The following is a 15661-nucleotide window of genomic DNA, read 5'->3' as shown; positions in this document are numbered from 1 at the left end:
TCCCGATTGAAATATTTTTCATTTTTCCTTCCTCCATGAAATTCCTTGGTAATCTCCTTGCCGATCACGACCCACAGCCAGAGCAAAGTTCTATCTAGACTACCCCAACGCCGTCATCGCGCAAGCTTAGCTCTTCAACAATGCTCCATAAATGTAAGGTACATCCGGCGTGCTCCGGGCTCCGTAGATAAGCGCGATTGCAAGTAATCAAACAATAAGACAAGCACTCCAAGTCTCCAACTAAGCATGCCCTAGCAGCCTAGCTTCTGCTTAGGTCCTGCCTCGGTAGCTCAGTGTTTGGACTTTGGAGAAGCTTAGTTCGCCTTCCCGGCATGCTTCTTCTTCGCCTCTCTGTTCCCAAACGGAAATCCGGCCGTGCGCTTGTCCGCGCCCGTACGACGACTGATACGGCCGTGGCTGCTTGCAAAGAGCACGCACCAGATACCGATAGCAGCAGCAGCGCCGTACCCCACAATTGCAATAAGGAAGACACCCTTAGCGTCGGAGACATATCGTGTATACCCGTAGAATGCGGACGCCGCGTGGAAGAGAGACGTTATGACAAGCGTCGGCACAGCGTATGGCGCCTTTGGATCTGATTCGGATTCCGGGTCTTCGGTTGAGATTGGGTCGGAGAGGCCCGATGTCAGTGGGATTGAGCCAGTCAGCATTATTGTCAAAGCGGCGACTGTGAGGAGGGAGAAGCCGTAGCAGCGGGCGAGGTAGATTTCGGTTGCTAAAATGCCACCATGTCAGCAGAGAATCGCAATGGCATGCGGATTAGATTTTAGCTTGACGTACGAGTTCCTGGACGAGGTTCATCGAGCAGCATCGTCGAGATCGCTTGCGGCACCGAGATGAGTGCTGCGGCCTGCAGGCCGAGCCAGGCTGATGTGGTGTAGGTGTAGGCGTAGAAAACATCCATGATTGTGGTATTGATTTGTTTGGCTTTGAATTGTTATGATTGTGAGGAGACGAGAGTTGAGGGGAGCTTAGGGAAATATAAGAGGTGTTCGTGAGGGTATCATGATGATGTCACTGTACAACCTCAGCATTCTCAATGATGTAGCAGCCACGTGAGCAAGGCAGATACATTATCTGACAGAGGATGTAATCGAGCTCCAGGTCGTGTCGATCTTTTGATTATTCATTTCGCGTAAATTGTTGCTGTGCTATATTGTGTAAATGTATATGACTGTACTCTGTAGGCCAACGCCGAAACACCGGAAAATGACTATAGACCACCAAATGCTCCCTACCGGTTGAGATTGCTCTTGTGCATGTATCTCATAAATGAGAGGTCCTGATCGGATGGACCAGCATGCGAGTCTGACAGGGCACTCTGGTAGCGACTGCTGAGTCCTGCATCGTCACCGGCTGAAGGAACGCCCTCGTCGTCACTACCCTCCGAGTCGGGATCGTATGCACGCCCGATTGCCGCGGCCTTTTCTTCTTCCTCTTCCTCCGCTTCGCTGACGGTCTCCGGCTCATCCTTCTTCTCACCAGGTCTATTGATGTTCATGTCCTTCATCAATTTTCCAAGCTCCACCTCCCGCTGAGATGCCTGCTTTTCCTCGCGCTCTTTCTTCAGACGGTCAAGTTCTGGCTTATAATCCTTCTCGAACTCCTTGCGCTTCTCTTCGACTGCTTCAAAGAACTCGTCAATACCTTCGCCGGTCATCGCACTGCATCCCACGACGTTCAGGTGTCGGTAGAATTCCTCAAGCATGAGACTCATGCTGTTGAGAAGAGAACCCATGTATCCGCTTCCAGCACCAAACCCTCCAGCTCCGCCTTCCGTACCAAACTGACCAGACTCCTCTTCCTCCCGGAGCGCCTGCTGGAATGCATCAAAGTCGGTCATCCACTCCTTGGCAAACTCCGCGTCCTGCACATCCGTCTTGTTGAACACCAGAATCATCGGGAGTTTGGTCTTGTATAAGATACTGCATGCGTAGAGCATGTTGCTCATGAAGGTGCTGGTCGAGCTTGTGCGCGGGGTATCAATAATGTAGGCAATAACTGTAGGAAACGATGACGCCAATGTCTCAAGCAGGATGCTTCCCGATGCACTCCAGACAAACACTTCGATCTGTCCTGGTGTATCGACGAGGAAATGCTTGATCGGCTTAGCGGCGGGGTTCTCGGGGTTCGGAGCGGCGCGCTTTTCGAGGAGGGCAATGATCTGGTCGACTTTTGTAGCGTAGAGGTTGAGAGATGTCAAGATACCTCCGTTCGGTCCGAGATTGTATTGCTTCATGACCTCTTTGTAGTTGATGGCATCGCGAATGTCGATGTTGCTCTCGAATGGGACGGAGTGGACGGCGGGGTCGAGGTTCAGGACATAGGGAGGCTGCTTCTTTGAGTGCAGGTGCGAGTTTATCCTTTGCATGAACGTCGTCTTTCCCGAGCCTAATTCATGAAAACGAGTCAGTGTTGTCGTTTAAAAAACAGAGCGCCGTTGACAGACCTGCCATGCCGACGCAGACGACGGCAACCGGCCCCGTGGACTCGGCGGAAGTAGCCATTGTGAAAGCTCAAAGATTCCTTATAAGATGCAGCTCTTGAGAAGAAAGCTATGAGCCCAAAACGCTGCAACTCAAATCAACAGTTTCTTGTCTGCAAGTGGGATGCTCTTGGGACTCCGATAAAAAGACAAAAAGTGAGGGGAAATTGCCAAAGGCGGTGAACAAAAAGGTCTCGACCATATCCTAGCTCGACGTCATCGCGTCTCTTTGTCAAACATCACAGCTCGAATAAAATGACGCTGGAGGATTTCGAGAAAAGTCTTGCGGAGGAGCAAGCTCGTGAAAGTCGGCGAGAGAAGAGCGACAAAGATAGGCATCGGCATCGGCATCACGATCGTGAGCGCGACCGAGAACGCGACCGCGACAGAGACCACCGCCGAGATCGAGACCGCAGCAAGGAGCACCGACATCGACACCGTTCACACCGTCACCGCTCAAGATCACGAGAAAGAGGGTCTGACAGGCGCAGTGAGCGCAGAGATGACGATGGTCACCGACACAAACGGTCACGGCATTCCGAACATGACGACGAGCGCGATCATAAACGCCGACACCGTGATGACCGAGAAGCGAAGGACGACGAGTCTACTCCGGTCGCAGAGATTACCCAAGAAGAGCCTACCAAGTTGAAGCGCGATGCGTGGATGGAGGCGCCGTCCGCGTTGGACATTGACTACGTACAGCGACGGGACAAGACGCACCGCAAGGAGGAGCCAAAACCACGTATGCTGCAAGCAGACTTCGAGCTCAAGATTCACAATCGAGAATTGAACACCCACCTGCGCGACCTGAAAGATGGGAAAGCGCTAGATGAGATTGAGACTGAGCCGGCGGAACATGAGGTCGATTACACATTCGGCGACGCGGGCTCCGGCTGGAGAATGACAAAGCTCAAGGGCGTGTACAGAGAAGCGAAGGAAAGTGGGCGCCCAGAGGAAGAGATAGCCATTGAGCGCTTTGGAGATCTACGTTCCTTCGATGACGCTCGCGAGGAGGAGGCTGAATTAGATCGTCGTGAAACGTACGGCGAAGGCTACGTTGGAAAGGAAAAGCCGACGGGTGAACTGTTCCGGGAGCGAAGGCAACAAGAGAACGTTCATTGCGATCCACGCGAGCATAGCCGTGACACTGAGAAAGAGTTCGGCGCTCAAGGACAAGGCAAGCCAATGGAGACAGAGCCACCCGCACAGACGACACAGCACCTCGACCTCACGGCGCTGAACAAACTCAAGGCGCAAATGATGAGAGCAAAGCTGAAGAAAGCTCCGGAAGCTGCTGAGTTGGAAGAGCAATATAATGCTGCTGCGGCATCGATGGCTAACCGAAAGGAGCCCGACGTTACAGTCCTCGGAGTTATGGAAAATAGGATGCTTGCTGGAAAGCGGAATGAAGTCAAAGCTGTGCAGAATAAACGAGGGTTAGAGCGAGGTAATGTGGAAGAAAATGACGACATGACCATCGAAGATATGGTGCAAGAGGAGCGCAGAAGCCGTGGTCAGTTTGGCGGAGAAGGACGACGTCTTGCAGAACGAATTGCAAAGGACGGAAAGTTCGAGGTAAGTTCCATTCTCAATAGGTAAAGGCAACCTATGCTAACAGTGTACAGAATGATCTAGAGTACATGGATGACAATGCCTCCAAACTAGCCCGCCGAGTGCATCAATCCGAAATCAACCTCAAGAACAACACAATTAGCGAACTACACAAGATGAATCGGATCCTCGACAACTGCCCTCTATGTCACCACGAAGACACAAACACACCTCCCGTTGCTCCTATCGTCTCCCTAGCCACAAGAGTCTACCTGTCTCTCCCCACAGAGCCCGAACTCAGCTCCGGAAGCGCAACAATCGTACCAATTCAGCACCGAACCAACCTCCTCGAATGCGACGACGACGAATGGGAAGAGATCCGCAACTTTATGAAGAGCCTCACACGCATGTACCACGACCAGGGCCGCGACGTGATATTCTACGAGAACGCCGCGCAGCCCCACCGCAAGCGGCACGCATCCATGGAAGTCGTCCCTCTTCCCTACAGCCTAGGCGAAACATCCCCCGCATTCTTCAAAGAGGCCATCCTCGCTGCAGATGAAGAGTGGACGCAGCACCGCAAGCTCATTGATACACTAGCAAAGTCCAAGCAGGGACTCGGGCGAAGTGCCTTCCGCCGCTCCATCGCTAAAGAAATGCCCTACTTCCACGTGTGGTTCCAGCTTGATGGCGGTCTCGGTCACATCATTGACGACGCCAACCGGTGGCCGAAGGGTGATCTCTTTGCACGGGAGGTCATTGGAGGTATGCTGGATGTTGCTCCAGAGGTGATTAAGAAGCAGGGACGGTGGACCAGGGGAGGGGACCGGCGCGTTGGCGGGTTCCAGAGCCGGTGGAGGAAGTTCGATTGGACTAGAGTGCTTGTTGAGGGGTGATTTTGTCCCAATGGGATGAATCTGTATATTAACTCGAACCGGGAAAATATCACTATCTACTAAATTCCTTCAAATCTTTCTAAAATATTGCGCATGTGCAAGACAAGCTTATCTTTATCCGTTCTCAATTTTCCGGCACCCTAATGCCCTTCTCAGTCCTAAGATAGGGGACCACACGCGGTGTCGGCCGATAGACCGGGGACACTCCGGGAAAGCAGCAGACACTCGATGACTCGAGACGAGCCCCGGCGACTATATCCCGAACCACAGATTGCCAGTAGAAGTAATATGACTTTTCCGTGTCCTCGGAGGAAGTTATCGCGAAAACGATAAAGGTGGGGCACGTGGGGGAGGCTCGTCTCCAACTCTCTCTGCGTCTTCTTTCTTCCATCGTGTCTTTTTTTCATTCTCTCTCTCTCTCTCTCGCTTTCTGCACTTTGTTAGACTCTTAGATAGGCAGCACTGTCTTTGCTATCTTCTATTGCCTCATCATCTCTTCTAATCAACTTCGCCATCCCGCATTGACCCCGCATTACCCCTCCGACAATCTGCAAGGTACTCCCCCATAGATACTGTACCCTAGTCATGCAGTGACTCACTCAGCCCTATTGTACAACATACTAACAATACCATACAGTAGAACCTCAAGTCTGAGTCCCAAGATGTCTACGAAACCCAAGGTCCTCCTCCTGGGCTCAATCGTCCAGTACGCATCACCCCTCGGCTTTCCTCCGAGAGCAAACAGGCCTAAAACTATGCTTTCTCCAGCGCCCACTCAACCTGGAACTCCCTCAGCGACATCGCAGAACTCATAACACCAACCGCCACAAACCGCGCAGACTTCGTCGCAGAATGCAAAGCCGGCAAACTGGACGGCGTGATCGTCGCATACCGTACTTTCGACTCCGTCTCGATAACAGGCATGTTCGACGAGGAACTCGTTAACGTCCTCCCTAAGAGCTTGGTGTTTTTGGCGCATTGCGGTATGTCCGTTTTCCCTTTTCACTTCCCACATCCACCTCTTTAGTACCCTTGCTAATGGGATGATGAATGCAGGCGCCGGCTACGACCAAGTCGACACGCACGCCTGCAGCGCGCGCTCGCCACCGCTCCGCGTCTCTAACGTCCCAACAGCAGTCGACGACGCAACCGCAGACGTAAACATGTTTCTTATCCTCGGCGCGCTCCGAAACTTCAATTACGGAATGCACGCCCTCCGCCAGGGCGATTGGCGCGGAAAGACCCTCCCGCGCCTCGGCCACGACCCGGAGAACAAAGTGCTCGGGATCCTCGGTATGGGCGGGATAGGCCGCAACCTGAAGCGCAAGGCCGAGGCATTTGGTATGAAGGTCGTTTACCATAATCGGCGCAAGTTGAGCGAGGAACTTGCGGCGGGGGCGGAGTATGTGAGCTTTGAGGACTTGATTGGGAAGAGTGATGTGATTAGTTTGAATTTGCCGTTGAATGTTTGTCTCCTACCCTCTTTTTCTCGCGCCCTTTGACGTTAGGAGGCCTATTTGTGCTGATAATGCGCGCAGAAACATACCCGCCACATCATCTCCACCCCGCAATTTAACGCTATGAAAGATGGCGTCGTGATCGTGAACACGGCGCGAGGCGCCGTAATGGACGAGGCTGCGCTCGTTGCAGCGCTCGACAGCGGCAAGGTCTACTCTGCTGGTCTGGACGTGTTTGAAGACGAACCGGCCGTCCACCCGGGTCTTGTCTCGAACCCGAACGTGCTGCTTGTGCCGCACATGGGAACTTGGACTGTTGAGGTAGGCATTCCCATGTCCTTCTTGCTATCTTTGTCTTAGGTTTCGTTCACACTAACGGTTGTTTTATTGCAGACACAAACAGGCATGGAAGAATGGGCTATCGAGAATGTGCGATTGGCGCTGGAGCAAGGGAAGTTGAAGAGTCCTGTGCCGGAGCAGGCGGACCTGTAAGTATAGATAGATTAGAGGGTACTTCTAGCCATAGTATGTGGTAAGGGGTTACCTATTTAGAGATCTTATTTCATTACATATATCAGCTATCTAGATCTGTATATAAACTTGGCTAATCGGAACATTTTGCCTTTTTTGCAGGACCAGGTCAACAAGACAACATAGAATATAAGTGTACATATAGAGATAGAGATCGGGATAGTGATGGAGATAGATAAAAGTAAGATTGGATATTATCTAAAATGCAGCCGGAACGCCATCGTGCTGCTAAGTGTTTTCCAACTGCGATTCGAACAAGCTTCAGACATAACTCCTCGACCATGGATAAGCGTTTCACATGTAAAACAGATATAGCCCAAAATAGAGGTAAAAAGTATGATATCGAGAATGGGATATATGAGCAGACTCCGCAGGGCAATGCAACGGCCACCCCAATATGAAGTCGAGAGAAAAGAAAGATGGTCTAGAACGATCGTAACGCAATGAGCCAGCCTGCTAGCACGCCAATTTTCATAGTACATATAAGAAGATTCGTGAAGGAATAGGGAAGCGTTATAGCTTCCTTATTCTCGAGAAACAAACCAGGATCGAACGACCATGCCACATAACCGCTTGATCACCTGGGTCGTACCCTTGCCGCCGGCTTCTTGTTCCAGAAACTTCTGCGCGACGTATAGCTTGGCTCCGGCGTCTTTCTCGTTCGTCGTGATCGGCTGAGGGAAATTATGCGGAAAATCCGCCCACCGTTGCCCCAGATGGCGCGCAATTGCTATCGAATATATGACATCACGGTTCTCACAGATATCGAGGAGCGAACGGCAACGGCCGAGTGTATCATCAATCTCTTTCGCGGCGCTAGCCTCGTTGTCGTGAAGAGTCAGGAAGTAGCCGATGGCACTCCAGAAGTCAAGTTGACGTTGAGTAAGCTGGTCCGGTAATGACGGTGGGTTGGATGCGGGTTCTCGGGTTGGGAACTGTGCAAGGGGATTGGAGTCGAGGTGGTCGCCGGTAATCATGGCTTCAATCACATCTAGTCGTTTCGAAGTTGCCAGCAAATCATAATCCTGCTGACTCCCGTTCGATACGTTCACAACATGACGACATAACGTCATTGTGCTCCATACCACAGATGCTTCGAAGCTTTCCAATCGCGCAAGGACATTGGGGTCGTTCAAATTGCCACTGAATGCTTCAATCAAGGCAGAGTACTCTGCCATCAATTGAGCATTGGCTAACAGATGGCTAAGCGCTTTTTCTGAGAACCACCGCGTCTCGAAGAACTTGTCGATAGCGGGTGCATAGGTTGCGAGGAATACGGCTTGGATTTCCTCCAGGCGGTTAGGTGGTAGCGCTGTGATGGGGTGAGGAGGTGGAGGAGGGATGCCTCGCAGGGCAAGAAGGTCACTGATCGAGACTTGTTTCACTGGGGCCATGTCAGCGCAATTCTACATTGTCGGTATTGTCAAACTTACACCTAAAGCTTGTCGGCTCCGAATGTCCAGTCGTCGTAGTTGTAGGGTTGATAGTCGGCTGCAGACCCCCGTCAACGACGTTCTGAACGCTAGCCATGTCTGGAGAATTGTTCTGGTTGAGCGAAGGATCAATGGATGTGTTGTAGTCGTATCGTTCGGTCGAGGTCGAGGGAGATTGCGAGGGATTGTAGGGTTGAGATGAAGCGGGTACGTAGCCGGGAGGAGCAGCAGGGTATGACGGTTGTTGTTGCTGTTGATGCTGTTGCTGTTGTTGTTGAGCAGGAGAGGGCTCCTGCGGATTGACTACCAGCGACGGTTGAGGGTTAGGAGCTGGCTGGATCGCAGAGGGCGTTGGTTGCTTGAAGACTGGGTCGTAGCCTAAACATTCACGCTTGCTCTTGACGCAGTTGCGGCAAACAGGGTGGCCTTCGTCGCACTAGTAGGGCATTCCTCGTGAGCGATAGATATAAGGGGTAAGAGGCCGAAAGTAAGAAGGTATAAAGCAAAAAGAAATAATGTTGCGTGAGGGAGCAGCAAAGTCGCGGTCGGGGAGCGTCAACAAGCAAGCGACAATAAATGGCGGGGTTTCTGGTGGTGGGCTGGACGCGAGCCGAACATTTTTGACCGCAAGCGAAACACAACGCAACCTCCCAGCCCCTCGACCATCCGACTTGCGCCAATCTCCCCTTCACTGCGATTTACGGCTTATTCATGCGATAGAAAATGTTAACGTACCTTAATTCGTCGCTTGCGACATGTTAGACACCCAGTCTTCGTCCGACGCTTGACCTCTTTCTTGTGCCGGCTTGAGAGCATCTTGTTCGCATCGCCCTGCAGTTGATAATGCATTTGGCCTGAGTTCATTCCCATCTGCGATGGGTATCCCGCCATATACTGGCTCACCGAGGCCATCGGGGGCATCGGTGACCCAATGGGTGCTTGAGGAATATGTGACGGTTGGCCTTGCATCGAATGATTGTTGATGGGAGGGGATGCACTCTGGTGACTATTATACATATCGCGGGGTTGCTGCGACTGCTGCTGTGATTGATGCTGCATTTGACCCGGTGGTTGCGTCGGCGCATTTTGATGTGGTGAATAGTGGTGTTGCGGGGGTTGCTGGTCGAAGTGTTGGTGCTGCTGACCAGGCTGCGTATGTACACCATTGGATGGTGCCGAGTCCTGAGGAGCAGGAGTTGATAACGGTCCATGATCCTCGGTAGTGTGAATATCATGCGTCGTGGTCCCGTTCTCAGCTCCGCCATCGCCAGCTCCATCCCCGCCGAACCTCGCGAAAAAGTTCGCGTCGGAGCCATGTAACTCATCTATAGCCGGCATCGTAGTGTCAAGAGGCGGCAGTGATGTATCGATGGGCGGAAGCGCTGGTATCGTAGAGTCCATCGGTGGTAGCGACGCATCCATGGCTGGAAGGGGCGAATCGTGTTCTGGGAGGGTTTTATCGATTGGGGGCAATGAAACGTCGAAATCCGAATGCGATAGCTCGTTCGTATCGGGTTGTGAAGGCTCTTGAGGTGCAGAATTTCCCGGCTCAGCAGCCGGTTGTGGCTGCTCGCCCGAAGGCTGAGCCTGCTGCGTTGTATCGGCCATCGATCGCCGATGCTGTGCTGTGAGCTACCAGAAAAGAGAGCGGCTTCCGGTAGCAACGGGCGAGTTGGTCAACGATAACACTGCGTCAAATGGGTTGCCGGAAAGTTCCGTCTTCAAAAAAGCTTCACGGCGTGATATTGAGTTTGCTGTCCAGACCTGCAACTTTAATGAAGCATTAGTGGCATGAATCTAGTATCGATTATGTGCAGACGAAAGCATGCATGAGGAACTAGCATAGTTCCGTGGGTGAAAAATGTGTAAACAGAATTCCTGTCCCTTCAGCTGCCATCCATGTCCGGGGCGGAGAAATCTCGAGGTTATCGTGGTCGAGTCCGGCTGCATATGATTGCAGGCGCATGAAACGTAGCGAAGCTGATTCCCAGATATAACAAGTCCCACGAGCACAGGGTAACCAGTCGCTTCATACACTCGAAAAATTATCCGTCTGGAGAGAATTGAAGTCGAACGCGACCGCAAGAAACCTCTTCTCCTTTGCGGAGTAGAACATTCGTTGCGCAAAAGATTTTCCACCCCAACTGCGGCATCTCCGGATATTGTTGGGTAAGAGAAAGATTTCGACAGATCATGGACGGCAGGCGGGCTGGATTTGCTGCATAGCAGGAAAATGCGTGGAGTGAAGGGCGAACGTGTATGTCGGAGTTGGGGAAGGGTCGGGGGAGAGGCCGTTCGAGGCTCTTTTACTCACCACGTACTGGTCAGATAAGCGAAAAGAAGCGAGCCGAACAGAACTATTCCGCCAGAACTATGTAGTCGGCACCAAACAGGCTCCGCATCGGACGGTAGGAGGGCGTTGTCGTGGTTGCGACGAGGGAGGTTGCGCGATCCGAAGGGAAAGAGGAGAGGTGAAGATTCTCAAAGATTTGGAGGAGCTTCCAACTTCGGGACAAGCACGATCAACCACCAATCTGACCCAGATTCTGAGTGGCGAGTTGCAACAATCCAGGTCAACACTGGCATCTAGATCTCAATCCTCGTCTTATTTTATGAACTACACTTCACCTTCAGTTCATGCAAACATTTACCCAACCCCACATCTGCTCTACAAATGTTCTACCCGTCATCAAATCCATATCCAGTACGGGCATTGGCTATTTCTTCATGGCTTTTGGCCTGCGCTTCTTGAATACCACGCCTGAGGACTCTGCCTCCTTAGCTGGTGCCTCTGCATCCAGAGCATCCTCCTTCTTGACGTCTTCCGTCTTAACGTCCTCACCGGGTGCCGCACTCTCATCCTCTGCCGTCCCCGATTCCTTCTTCTTGACCTCCTTCGTAGCCGCAAAAAGCGCATCTAGATCCTCATCCCCATCGTCTTTCACACCAGGATACCTCTTCGTTCTCGACCCCCAACCCTGACTAACAAATTTCTCAGCCTCTTTCTTCGCCTCCTCCTCTTCCTCATCCAAATCCGCATCTGCCTTCCTCTTCCTCACTCCAAGCGTAGCCTGCTTTTCCTCTTCCCCCTCCGGCCTAACCACCTTCTCAGAAACCGTTTCCCAACCCCCCGCAAGCGCGAAATCCCCTCTATAAGCATCCGGAATCGCAACACCCATCTCTGCAAGCTGCGCCATCTGCTTCTTCCTCTCTTCTACCGAGACTGGTCGTGGTGGCGCCGGCGCAGGTGCGGCTGCCGCGCTCTTCTTCCATAACGAACCACTAGTAGCATCCTTATTGCCCCCTTCCCCGCCAGCAACACTCGATCGTAATCGCTCAACCTCGTCCTTTGCGCGCTGCGAGTCTCGTTGCGACCGCTCGTTTTCGCGGTGAATGTCGCGCAGGAAGCGCTTTAGATTGCTTTGATGTTTTGCTGTTGCTTCGTGTTGTGTCTTTTCGAAGGCTGTGTCGCGGATGTAGATCTTGCATTGCTTGCACCAGAATTTGGGCTGGGTGTGGTCTGTTAAAGAGTGAGATGCGACTGGGAGTTAATGGGCGGACTTACTGCTGATTTCCAGTATTCCGCCATCGTGATGGCGCGTTCGCTATTATCGTAGGCAAATGTGGAGAAGTCTAAATGTCCGAATGTTGATTCTGTCGGTCAAGGTTTGCGACGGTGAATGATTGCTGAAGAGAGTGGTTGTGAGCTGGAGGTTGAGATGTGTAGCCAAAAGAGCTCTGGACTCGCCGCGGCGATTAGATCTGGAGTTCCCAATCCGGCCGTGGATTTTCGCCGCTTTAGACAAGCCAACCTTCATGTCGCAAAGCTGCCATCCATTGTAAATTGTGCTACCTCTTTTTGTGGTCCTTGTTTGCTTTTTTTACTGCTACTTTGTGCTTTGGTTTAGTGTAAGATTTTCGCGTGTTGTTCTGAAATTCTCAGTGTAGTGGTGTATGTGTTTGGGGATCAATATGGAGGGCTTCTGCAAAATATATACAACCACAGCATCCCATATATTAACCAATTATAATCCCACCCCTATATCATTAAACAACCATAAATTCCTCTCACAAGTCTCATAAATTTCTATATACTATCATAAATGAGGAATAACCTCAATCCTAACCCTAGCCTCATCAAGATCCGGCTGAAACCAGAACCCGATGTCCTTTGTCGTATCAACAAGCTCGACCTCTCTCTTCACGAACTTCGCATCGTCGCCAGTGGCTTGAGTTTTCCCTGCTTTAATCTGACTGTTCTCTTCATCCTCACTGTCCCACTCATCTTCGATATCCAGATTCTCCTTGCTCACGGGGTCAAGCTCATCCGTTTCCCACACCAGCCGGAACTCAAACGGCGTGAGGCCGAAAAGGCGGGAGACGATTGCCTTTACCTGGTATACGTCGTAGGAGCGGGGAATCTCTTTCATCTTCACTGTTTCGTCGGGCTTTCTGTCTGAATCCGTCTGGTTCAGACGGAAAGCCATTCGCACTAAACGCGCAGCGACGGAGCGGGGGTTTATCGGAGCGCCTGCCCCAGGGGCCTTCGAGGCTCGTTTTAGCAGTGGTTCACCATGGATTCGGCAGAGTTCACTGTATCGAGGGTGTGATTTGAGGATGTCTGATTCTGCGGTCTCTGGTGATGCTGACAGTTCCTTGCCGATGAGCGAGAGGTAGTAGAGCTCTCCGTTACTGCGTTCCTTTTCGGATATGGTGCTGTAGTTGAGTACTTGTAAGCCTGAGATACGAGACAGAGTTAATATATATGCTTCTTCTACTGTCATTGCCTTCTCGGGCATGCCGGTGATGGATGATGGCGCTGGGGGTTGGTTGTAGAGCGGGTTCCCGGATATCCGGAGGGTTTGCAGTCCTGGGACGTATCTTGGAAGTTCGTTGACGAAAAGCCATGAGTTGATCTTGTTTTGTGAGAGGTCGACGGAGCGGAGACTGGAGGAGAATTGGAAAGATTCATTTTCAGAACCGGGTGCAATTATTGTGTCGATGCAGTTGCCGCGGAGAGATAGATGTCTGAGGCTTTCGAGTGATGTCAATGCCTTGATCGCAGACAAAGAGGCGATCTCATTGTTCTCAAGGACGAGGGTCGTTAGGTTATTCAATATTGGCGTTGGTGTCATGCTAATCTGGTTTGCTGAAGCCGAAAGCCAGGTCAGTGATGGGAACTGGGCGGCCACCTTTGGCACCTGTTCCCAGGACAAGAGGGTATCATCCAGATGGAGCTCCTCAACGCCATCGAGTTGTAACCCCTCTTCATAACCAGCGAATCGCGTCTGACTAGACACATAGTCAGCACAATCATTTCCACACACAGAGCAATAGCGAAACACCCACTTCAACCTCAAAAGCCTCAGCTTCTTCAGTGGCCCGCAAATATCAGCAACATCCCTCCACCTCGTAAAAAGACCCAAGCTCAGATCAAGCTCCACGATCTTAGGACAAGTTTGCTCAATCTCGCCGCGGGCTTCTTCAATCTGCTCACGACTCGGTTCATTGCCAGACTGTGCAAGCACACCCGCCACACGTAACCCATCCAGGAGTACAATTTTTAGTTCCTCAAGCTCAGCAAGCTGCTTGCGGATCTTGTCAAAGCCAACTTCTTCGGCAACTTTGGACTTGAACTTGATAGGCTGATCTACACCCGCGCTGGCATTCGTACTGGATTCACCAGGTGCGTATTTCTCGCGCAGTGCCTCCAGAAAGCTCCGTGGCTTGTCTGCTGGGCGAGATGGCCGCACGAATGAGCCTGCTGTGGGGTGGTTTCTCAAGCCTGCGGAGTATCAGCTAGTGCTTATGGAATTGAGAGACAACAGTATTGTGTTAGAGATGATGAGAGAACTGTCATACATGTAAAGTACCTCACTCCCTGATGCTGCCCTGAGTGTTTTCCCCTGGTTGGGTCATCCCATTCAACGCCGAGCCATTCCCCAGACGTGCCCTCGACTTTGCCCACATAGCGGATGGTGCAGAGGTTATCATCGTATGAACGCCGCTGGTTCAGCAACGAATGAGAAGTAGGCTCTGTCATAATGTCATTCATTCCTTTCACGTCAATCGTAACATCGTTGAATAATACAAAATCTAGCTCTGTTGTTGCTCATCCAGCGAAGCTCATCCTTGTCCCTCCAATGACAGCCCAAGGCCCGCTTATGTAATCTCAATCTCGAGTTTCCGCAAGCTTCACATCGGCCATCCTCACCTCTTCCGTCCAGGAAAGAGATACCCCAACACCGTCCAAGATGGATTACCAGGTACGTCCATGAACCCCCCTCTTTGTTTTAAATAACATAACTAACAACCGCATTCTAGAACCGCGCAGGTTCCAAATTCGGCGGCGGCGGCGTCGCCTCCCAATCCGCCGCAAACGCCGACAGACGCGAACGACTCCGCAAACTCGCCCTGGAAACAATCGACCTCGACAAAGACCCCTACTTCTTCAAGAACCACGTCGGCAGCTTCGAGTGTCGCCTGTGTTTAACTGTGCACCAGAATGACGGGTCGTACCTCGCTCACACACAAGGTCGCAAGCATCAAACGAATCTCGCGCGCCGCGCCGCGCGCGAACAGCGCGAGGGCAAGAATGCCGATCCAAATGCCATCCCTGGTGCAATGGGCGTACAGGTCCGCAAGCAGACGATCAAGATCGGACGGCCAGGATACAAGATCACGAAGGTTCGGGATCCGTTAACTAGGCAGTTGGGTCTGCTGTTCCAGCTGCAGTATCAGGAGATTACGCCGGGCGTTAAGCCGCGTGTGCGCTTTATGAGCGCGTTCGAGCAGAAGGTTGAGGAGCCGCCAGATAAGAGCTTCCAGTATCTTGTTGTTGCGGCGGAGCCGTATCAGACTTGTGGGTTTAAATTGCAGGCTAGGGAGATTGATCGTCGGGAGGGACGGTATTGGACTTGGTTTGATGAGGATAGTAAGGAGTTCTGGATCCAGATTATGTTCAAGACGGAAAGAGAGGAGAGGTTTAGTGGTGTGCCCGGGTTGGCGCCTATGGCTATGTGAGAATCGGCTGGGAGTAATGTATCTTTGTTTTCACATTCGAAAGGCGGTTGGCGTTAGGGGTCTTTGTTGATAGCAAACTTTGGGCTTTATGTATCTGGGATTACGTTGCGATATCATACGCTAGAGCTTCTACTTCTACTACAAGGGATGACAGATGTCTTCCAGGCCGTTAATTCATGTGTCCATTAATGCTTATACCAATTTTTCCTCATGGGTGAAAAAGCCAGTCAGAGTCATGGTACGTGTAGCGGCATTCGCAAT

General features: G+C 51.7%; 8 protein-coding genes across 8 annotated transcripts; 3 read left to right on the top strand and 5 right to left on the bottom strand.

The window, feature by feature from the left end:
* Position 1: 1 nt before the first annotated feature.
* On the bottom strand, positions 2–959 carry BDV14DRAFT_173643 (uncharacterized protein). The gene is made up of 2 exons (XM_073768767.1): positions 802–959; positions 2–736 (listed from the first exon to the last, which is right to left on the bottom strand). The coding sequence occupies exons 1-2, from the start codon at positions 923–925 to the stop codon at positions 315–317; spliced, it is 546 nt and encodes a 181-aa protein (XP_073628010.1). The 5' UTR covers positions 926–959; the 3' UTR covers positions 2–314.
* Positions 960–2630, bottom strand: BDV14DRAFT_173641 (putative ATP binding protein). The gene is made up of 2 exons (XM_073768766.1): positions 2471–2630; positions 960–2412 (listed from the first exon to the last, which is right to left on the bottom strand). Exons 1-2 carry the CDS (start codon positions 2526–2528, stop codon positions 1256–1258), a joined length of 1215 nt encoding a protein of 404 aa, XP_073628009.1. The 5' UTR covers positions 2529–2630; the 3' UTR covers positions 960–1255.
* A 118-nt stretch (positions 2631–2748) lies between these two features.
* BDV14DRAFT_62086 (putative cell cycle control protein (Cwf19)) lies at positions 2749–5064 on the top strand. Its single transcript, XM_073777166.1, has 2 exons — positions 2749–4084; positions 4135–5064. The coding sequence occupies exons 1-2, from the start codon at positions 2762–2764 to the stop codon at positions 4954–4956; spliced, it is 2145 nt and encodes a 714-aa protein (XP_073628008.1). The 5' UTR covers positions 2749–2761; the 3' UTR covers positions 4957–5064.
* Positions 5065–5442: 378 nt separating this feature from the next.
* Positions 5443–7026, top strand: BDV14DRAFT_62040 (D-mandelate dehydrogenase-like dehydrogenase). Its single transcript, XM_073777164.1, has 6 exons — positions 5443–5511; positions 5594–5662; positions 5725–5939; positions 6013–6422; positions 6495–6734; positions 6807–7026. Exons 2-6 carry the CDS (start codon positions 5619–5621, stop codon positions 6903–6905), a joined length of 1008 nt encoding a protein of 335 aa, XP_073628007.1. The 5' UTR covers positions 5443–5511; positions 5594–5618; the 3' UTR covers positions 6906–7026.
* Positions 7027–7406: 380 nt separating this feature from the next.
* On the bottom strand, positions 7407–10087 carry BDV14DRAFT_62046 (putative C6 finger domain protein). Its single transcript, XM_073777165.1, has 3 exons — positions 9113–10087; positions 8378–8813; positions 7407–8328 (listed from the first exon to the last, which is right to left on the bottom strand). Exons 1-3 carry the CDS (start codon positions 9983–9985, stop codon positions 7469–7471), a joined length of 2169 nt encoding a protein of 722 aa, XP_073628006.1. The 5' UTR covers positions 9986–10087; the 3' UTR covers positions 7407–7468.
* An 817-nt stretch (positions 10088–10904) lies between these two features.
* On the bottom strand, positions 10905–12090 carry BDV14DRAFT_173632 (putative formin binding protein). The gene is made up of 2 exons (XM_073768765.1): positions 11943–12090; positions 10905–11886 (listed from the first exon to the last, which is right to left on the bottom strand). Exons 1-2 carry the CDS (start codon positions 11964–11966, stop codon positions 11095–11097), a joined length of 816 nt encoding a protein of 271 aa, XP_073628005.1. The 5' UTR covers positions 11967–12090; the 3' UTR covers positions 10905–11094.
* A 245-nt stretch (positions 12091–12335) lies between these two features.
* Positions 12336–14482, bottom strand: BDV14DRAFT_62029 (putative tubulin-specific chaperone). The gene is made up of 3 exons (XM_073777163.1): positions 14240–14482; positions 13727–14162; positions 12336–13669 (listed from the first exon to the last, which is right to left on the bottom strand). The coding sequence occupies exons 1-3, from the start codon at positions 14430–14432 to the stop codon at positions 12475–12477; spliced, it is 1824 nt and encodes a 607-aa protein (XP_073628004.1). The 5' UTR covers positions 14433–14482; the 3' UTR covers positions 12336–12474.
* Positions 14483–14631: 149 nt separating this feature from the next.
* Positions 14632–15400, top strand: BDV14DRAFT_200305 (spliceosome assembly protein PRP11; the record flags this gene model as incomplete). Its single annotated transcript, XM_073773480.1, has 2 exons — positions 14632–14643; positions 14702–15400. 2 exons carry the CDS (start codon positions 14632–14634, stop codon positions 15398–15400), a joined length of 711 nt encoding a protein of 236 aa, XP_073628003.1.
* Between the last annotated feature and the right edge of the window lie 261 nt (positions 15401–15661).

This window comes from Aspergillus stella-maris (genome assembly GCF_047715825.1).
Source record: "Aspergillus stella-maris strain CBS 113639 unplaced genomic scaffold BDV14scaffold_28, whole genome shotgun sequence".
NCBI classification, from domain to species: Eukaryota; Fungi; Ascomycota; class Eurotiomycetes; order Eurotiales; family Aspergillaceae; genus Aspergillus; species Aspergillus stella-maris.
The sequence above is the reverse complement of the archived record's forward strand: the minus strand, read 5'-3'. Positions and strand labels throughout refer to the sequence as shown.

Excerpts from the sequence above, each read along its gene's own strand:
- BDV14DRAFT_173643 (XM_073768767.1), bottom strand. The coding sequence starts at position 925 with ATGGATGTTTTCTACGCCTACACCTACACCACATCAGCCTGGCTCGGC. Across the intron at positions 737-801 it reads TGAACCTCGTCCAGGAACTC|CAACCGAAATCTACCTCGCC; the intron begins GTACGTCAAGCT and ends GTGGCATTTTAG.
- BDV14DRAFT_173641 (XM_073768766.1), bottom strand. The coding sequence starts at position 2,528 with ATGGCTACTTCCGCCGAGTCCACGGGGCCGGTTGCCGTCGTCTGCGTC. Across the intron at positions 2,413-2,470 it reads CGTCTGCGTCGGCATGGCAG|GCTCGGGAAAGACGACGTTC; the intron begins GTCTGTCAACGG and ends TTCATGAATTAG.
- BDV14DRAFT_62086 (XM_073777166.1), top strand. The coding sequence starts at position 2,762 with ATGACGCTGGAGGATTTCGAGAAAAGTCTTGCGGAGGAGCAAGCTCGT. Across the intron at positions 4,085-4,134 it reads CAAAGGACGGAAAGTTCGAG|AATGATCTAGAGTACATGGA; the intron begins GTAAGTTCCATT and ends AACAGTGTACAG.
- BDV14DRAFT_62040 (XM_073777164.1), top strand. The coding sequence starts at position 5,619 with ATGTCTACGAAACCCAAGGTCCTCCTCCTGGGCTCAATCGTCCA. Across the intron at positions 5,940-6,012 it reads GGTGTTTTTGGCGCATTGCG|GCGCCGGCTACGACCAAGTC; the intron begins GTATGTCCGTTT and ends TGATGAATGCAG. Across the intron at positions 6,423-6,494 it reads GTTTGAATTTGCCGTTGAAT|AAACATACCCGCCACATCAT; the intron begins GTTTGTCTCCTA and ends TAATGCGCGCAG.
- BDV14DRAFT_62046 (XM_073777165.1), bottom strand. The coding sequence starts at position 9,985 with ATGGCCGATACAACGCAGCAGGCTCAGCCTTCGGGCGAGCAGCCACAA. Across the intron at positions 8,814-9,112 it reads GTCGCAAGCGACGAATTAAG|TGCGACGAAGGCCACCCTGT; the intron begins GTACGTTAACAT and ends ATGCCCTACTAG. Across the intron at positions 8,329-8,377 it reads GGAGCCGACAAGCTTTAGGT|TGAAACAAGTCTCGATCAGT; the intron begins GTAAGTTTGACA and ends ACATGGCCCCAG.
- BDV14DRAFT_173632 (XM_073768765.1), bottom strand. The coding sequence starts at position 11,966 with ATGGCGGAATACTGGAAATCAGCA. Across the intron at positions 11,887-11,942 it reads CGGAATACTGGAAATCAGCA|CCCAAATTCTGGTGCAAGCA; the intron begins GTAAGTCCGCCC and ends GACCACACCCAG.
- BDV14DRAFT_62029 (XM_073777163.1), bottom strand. The coding sequence starts at position 14,432 with ATGAATGACATTATGACAGAGCCTACTTCTCATTCGTTGCTGAACCAG. Across the intron at positions 14,163-14,239 it reads GGGAGTGAGGTACTTTACAT|GCTTGAGAAACCACCCCACA; the intron begins GTATGACAGTTC and ends GATACTCCGCAG. Across the intron at positions 13,670-13,726 it reads CTGAGGCTTTTGAGGTTGAA|TCAGACGCGATTCGCTGGTT; the intron begins GTGGGTGTTTCG and ends CTATGTGTCTAG.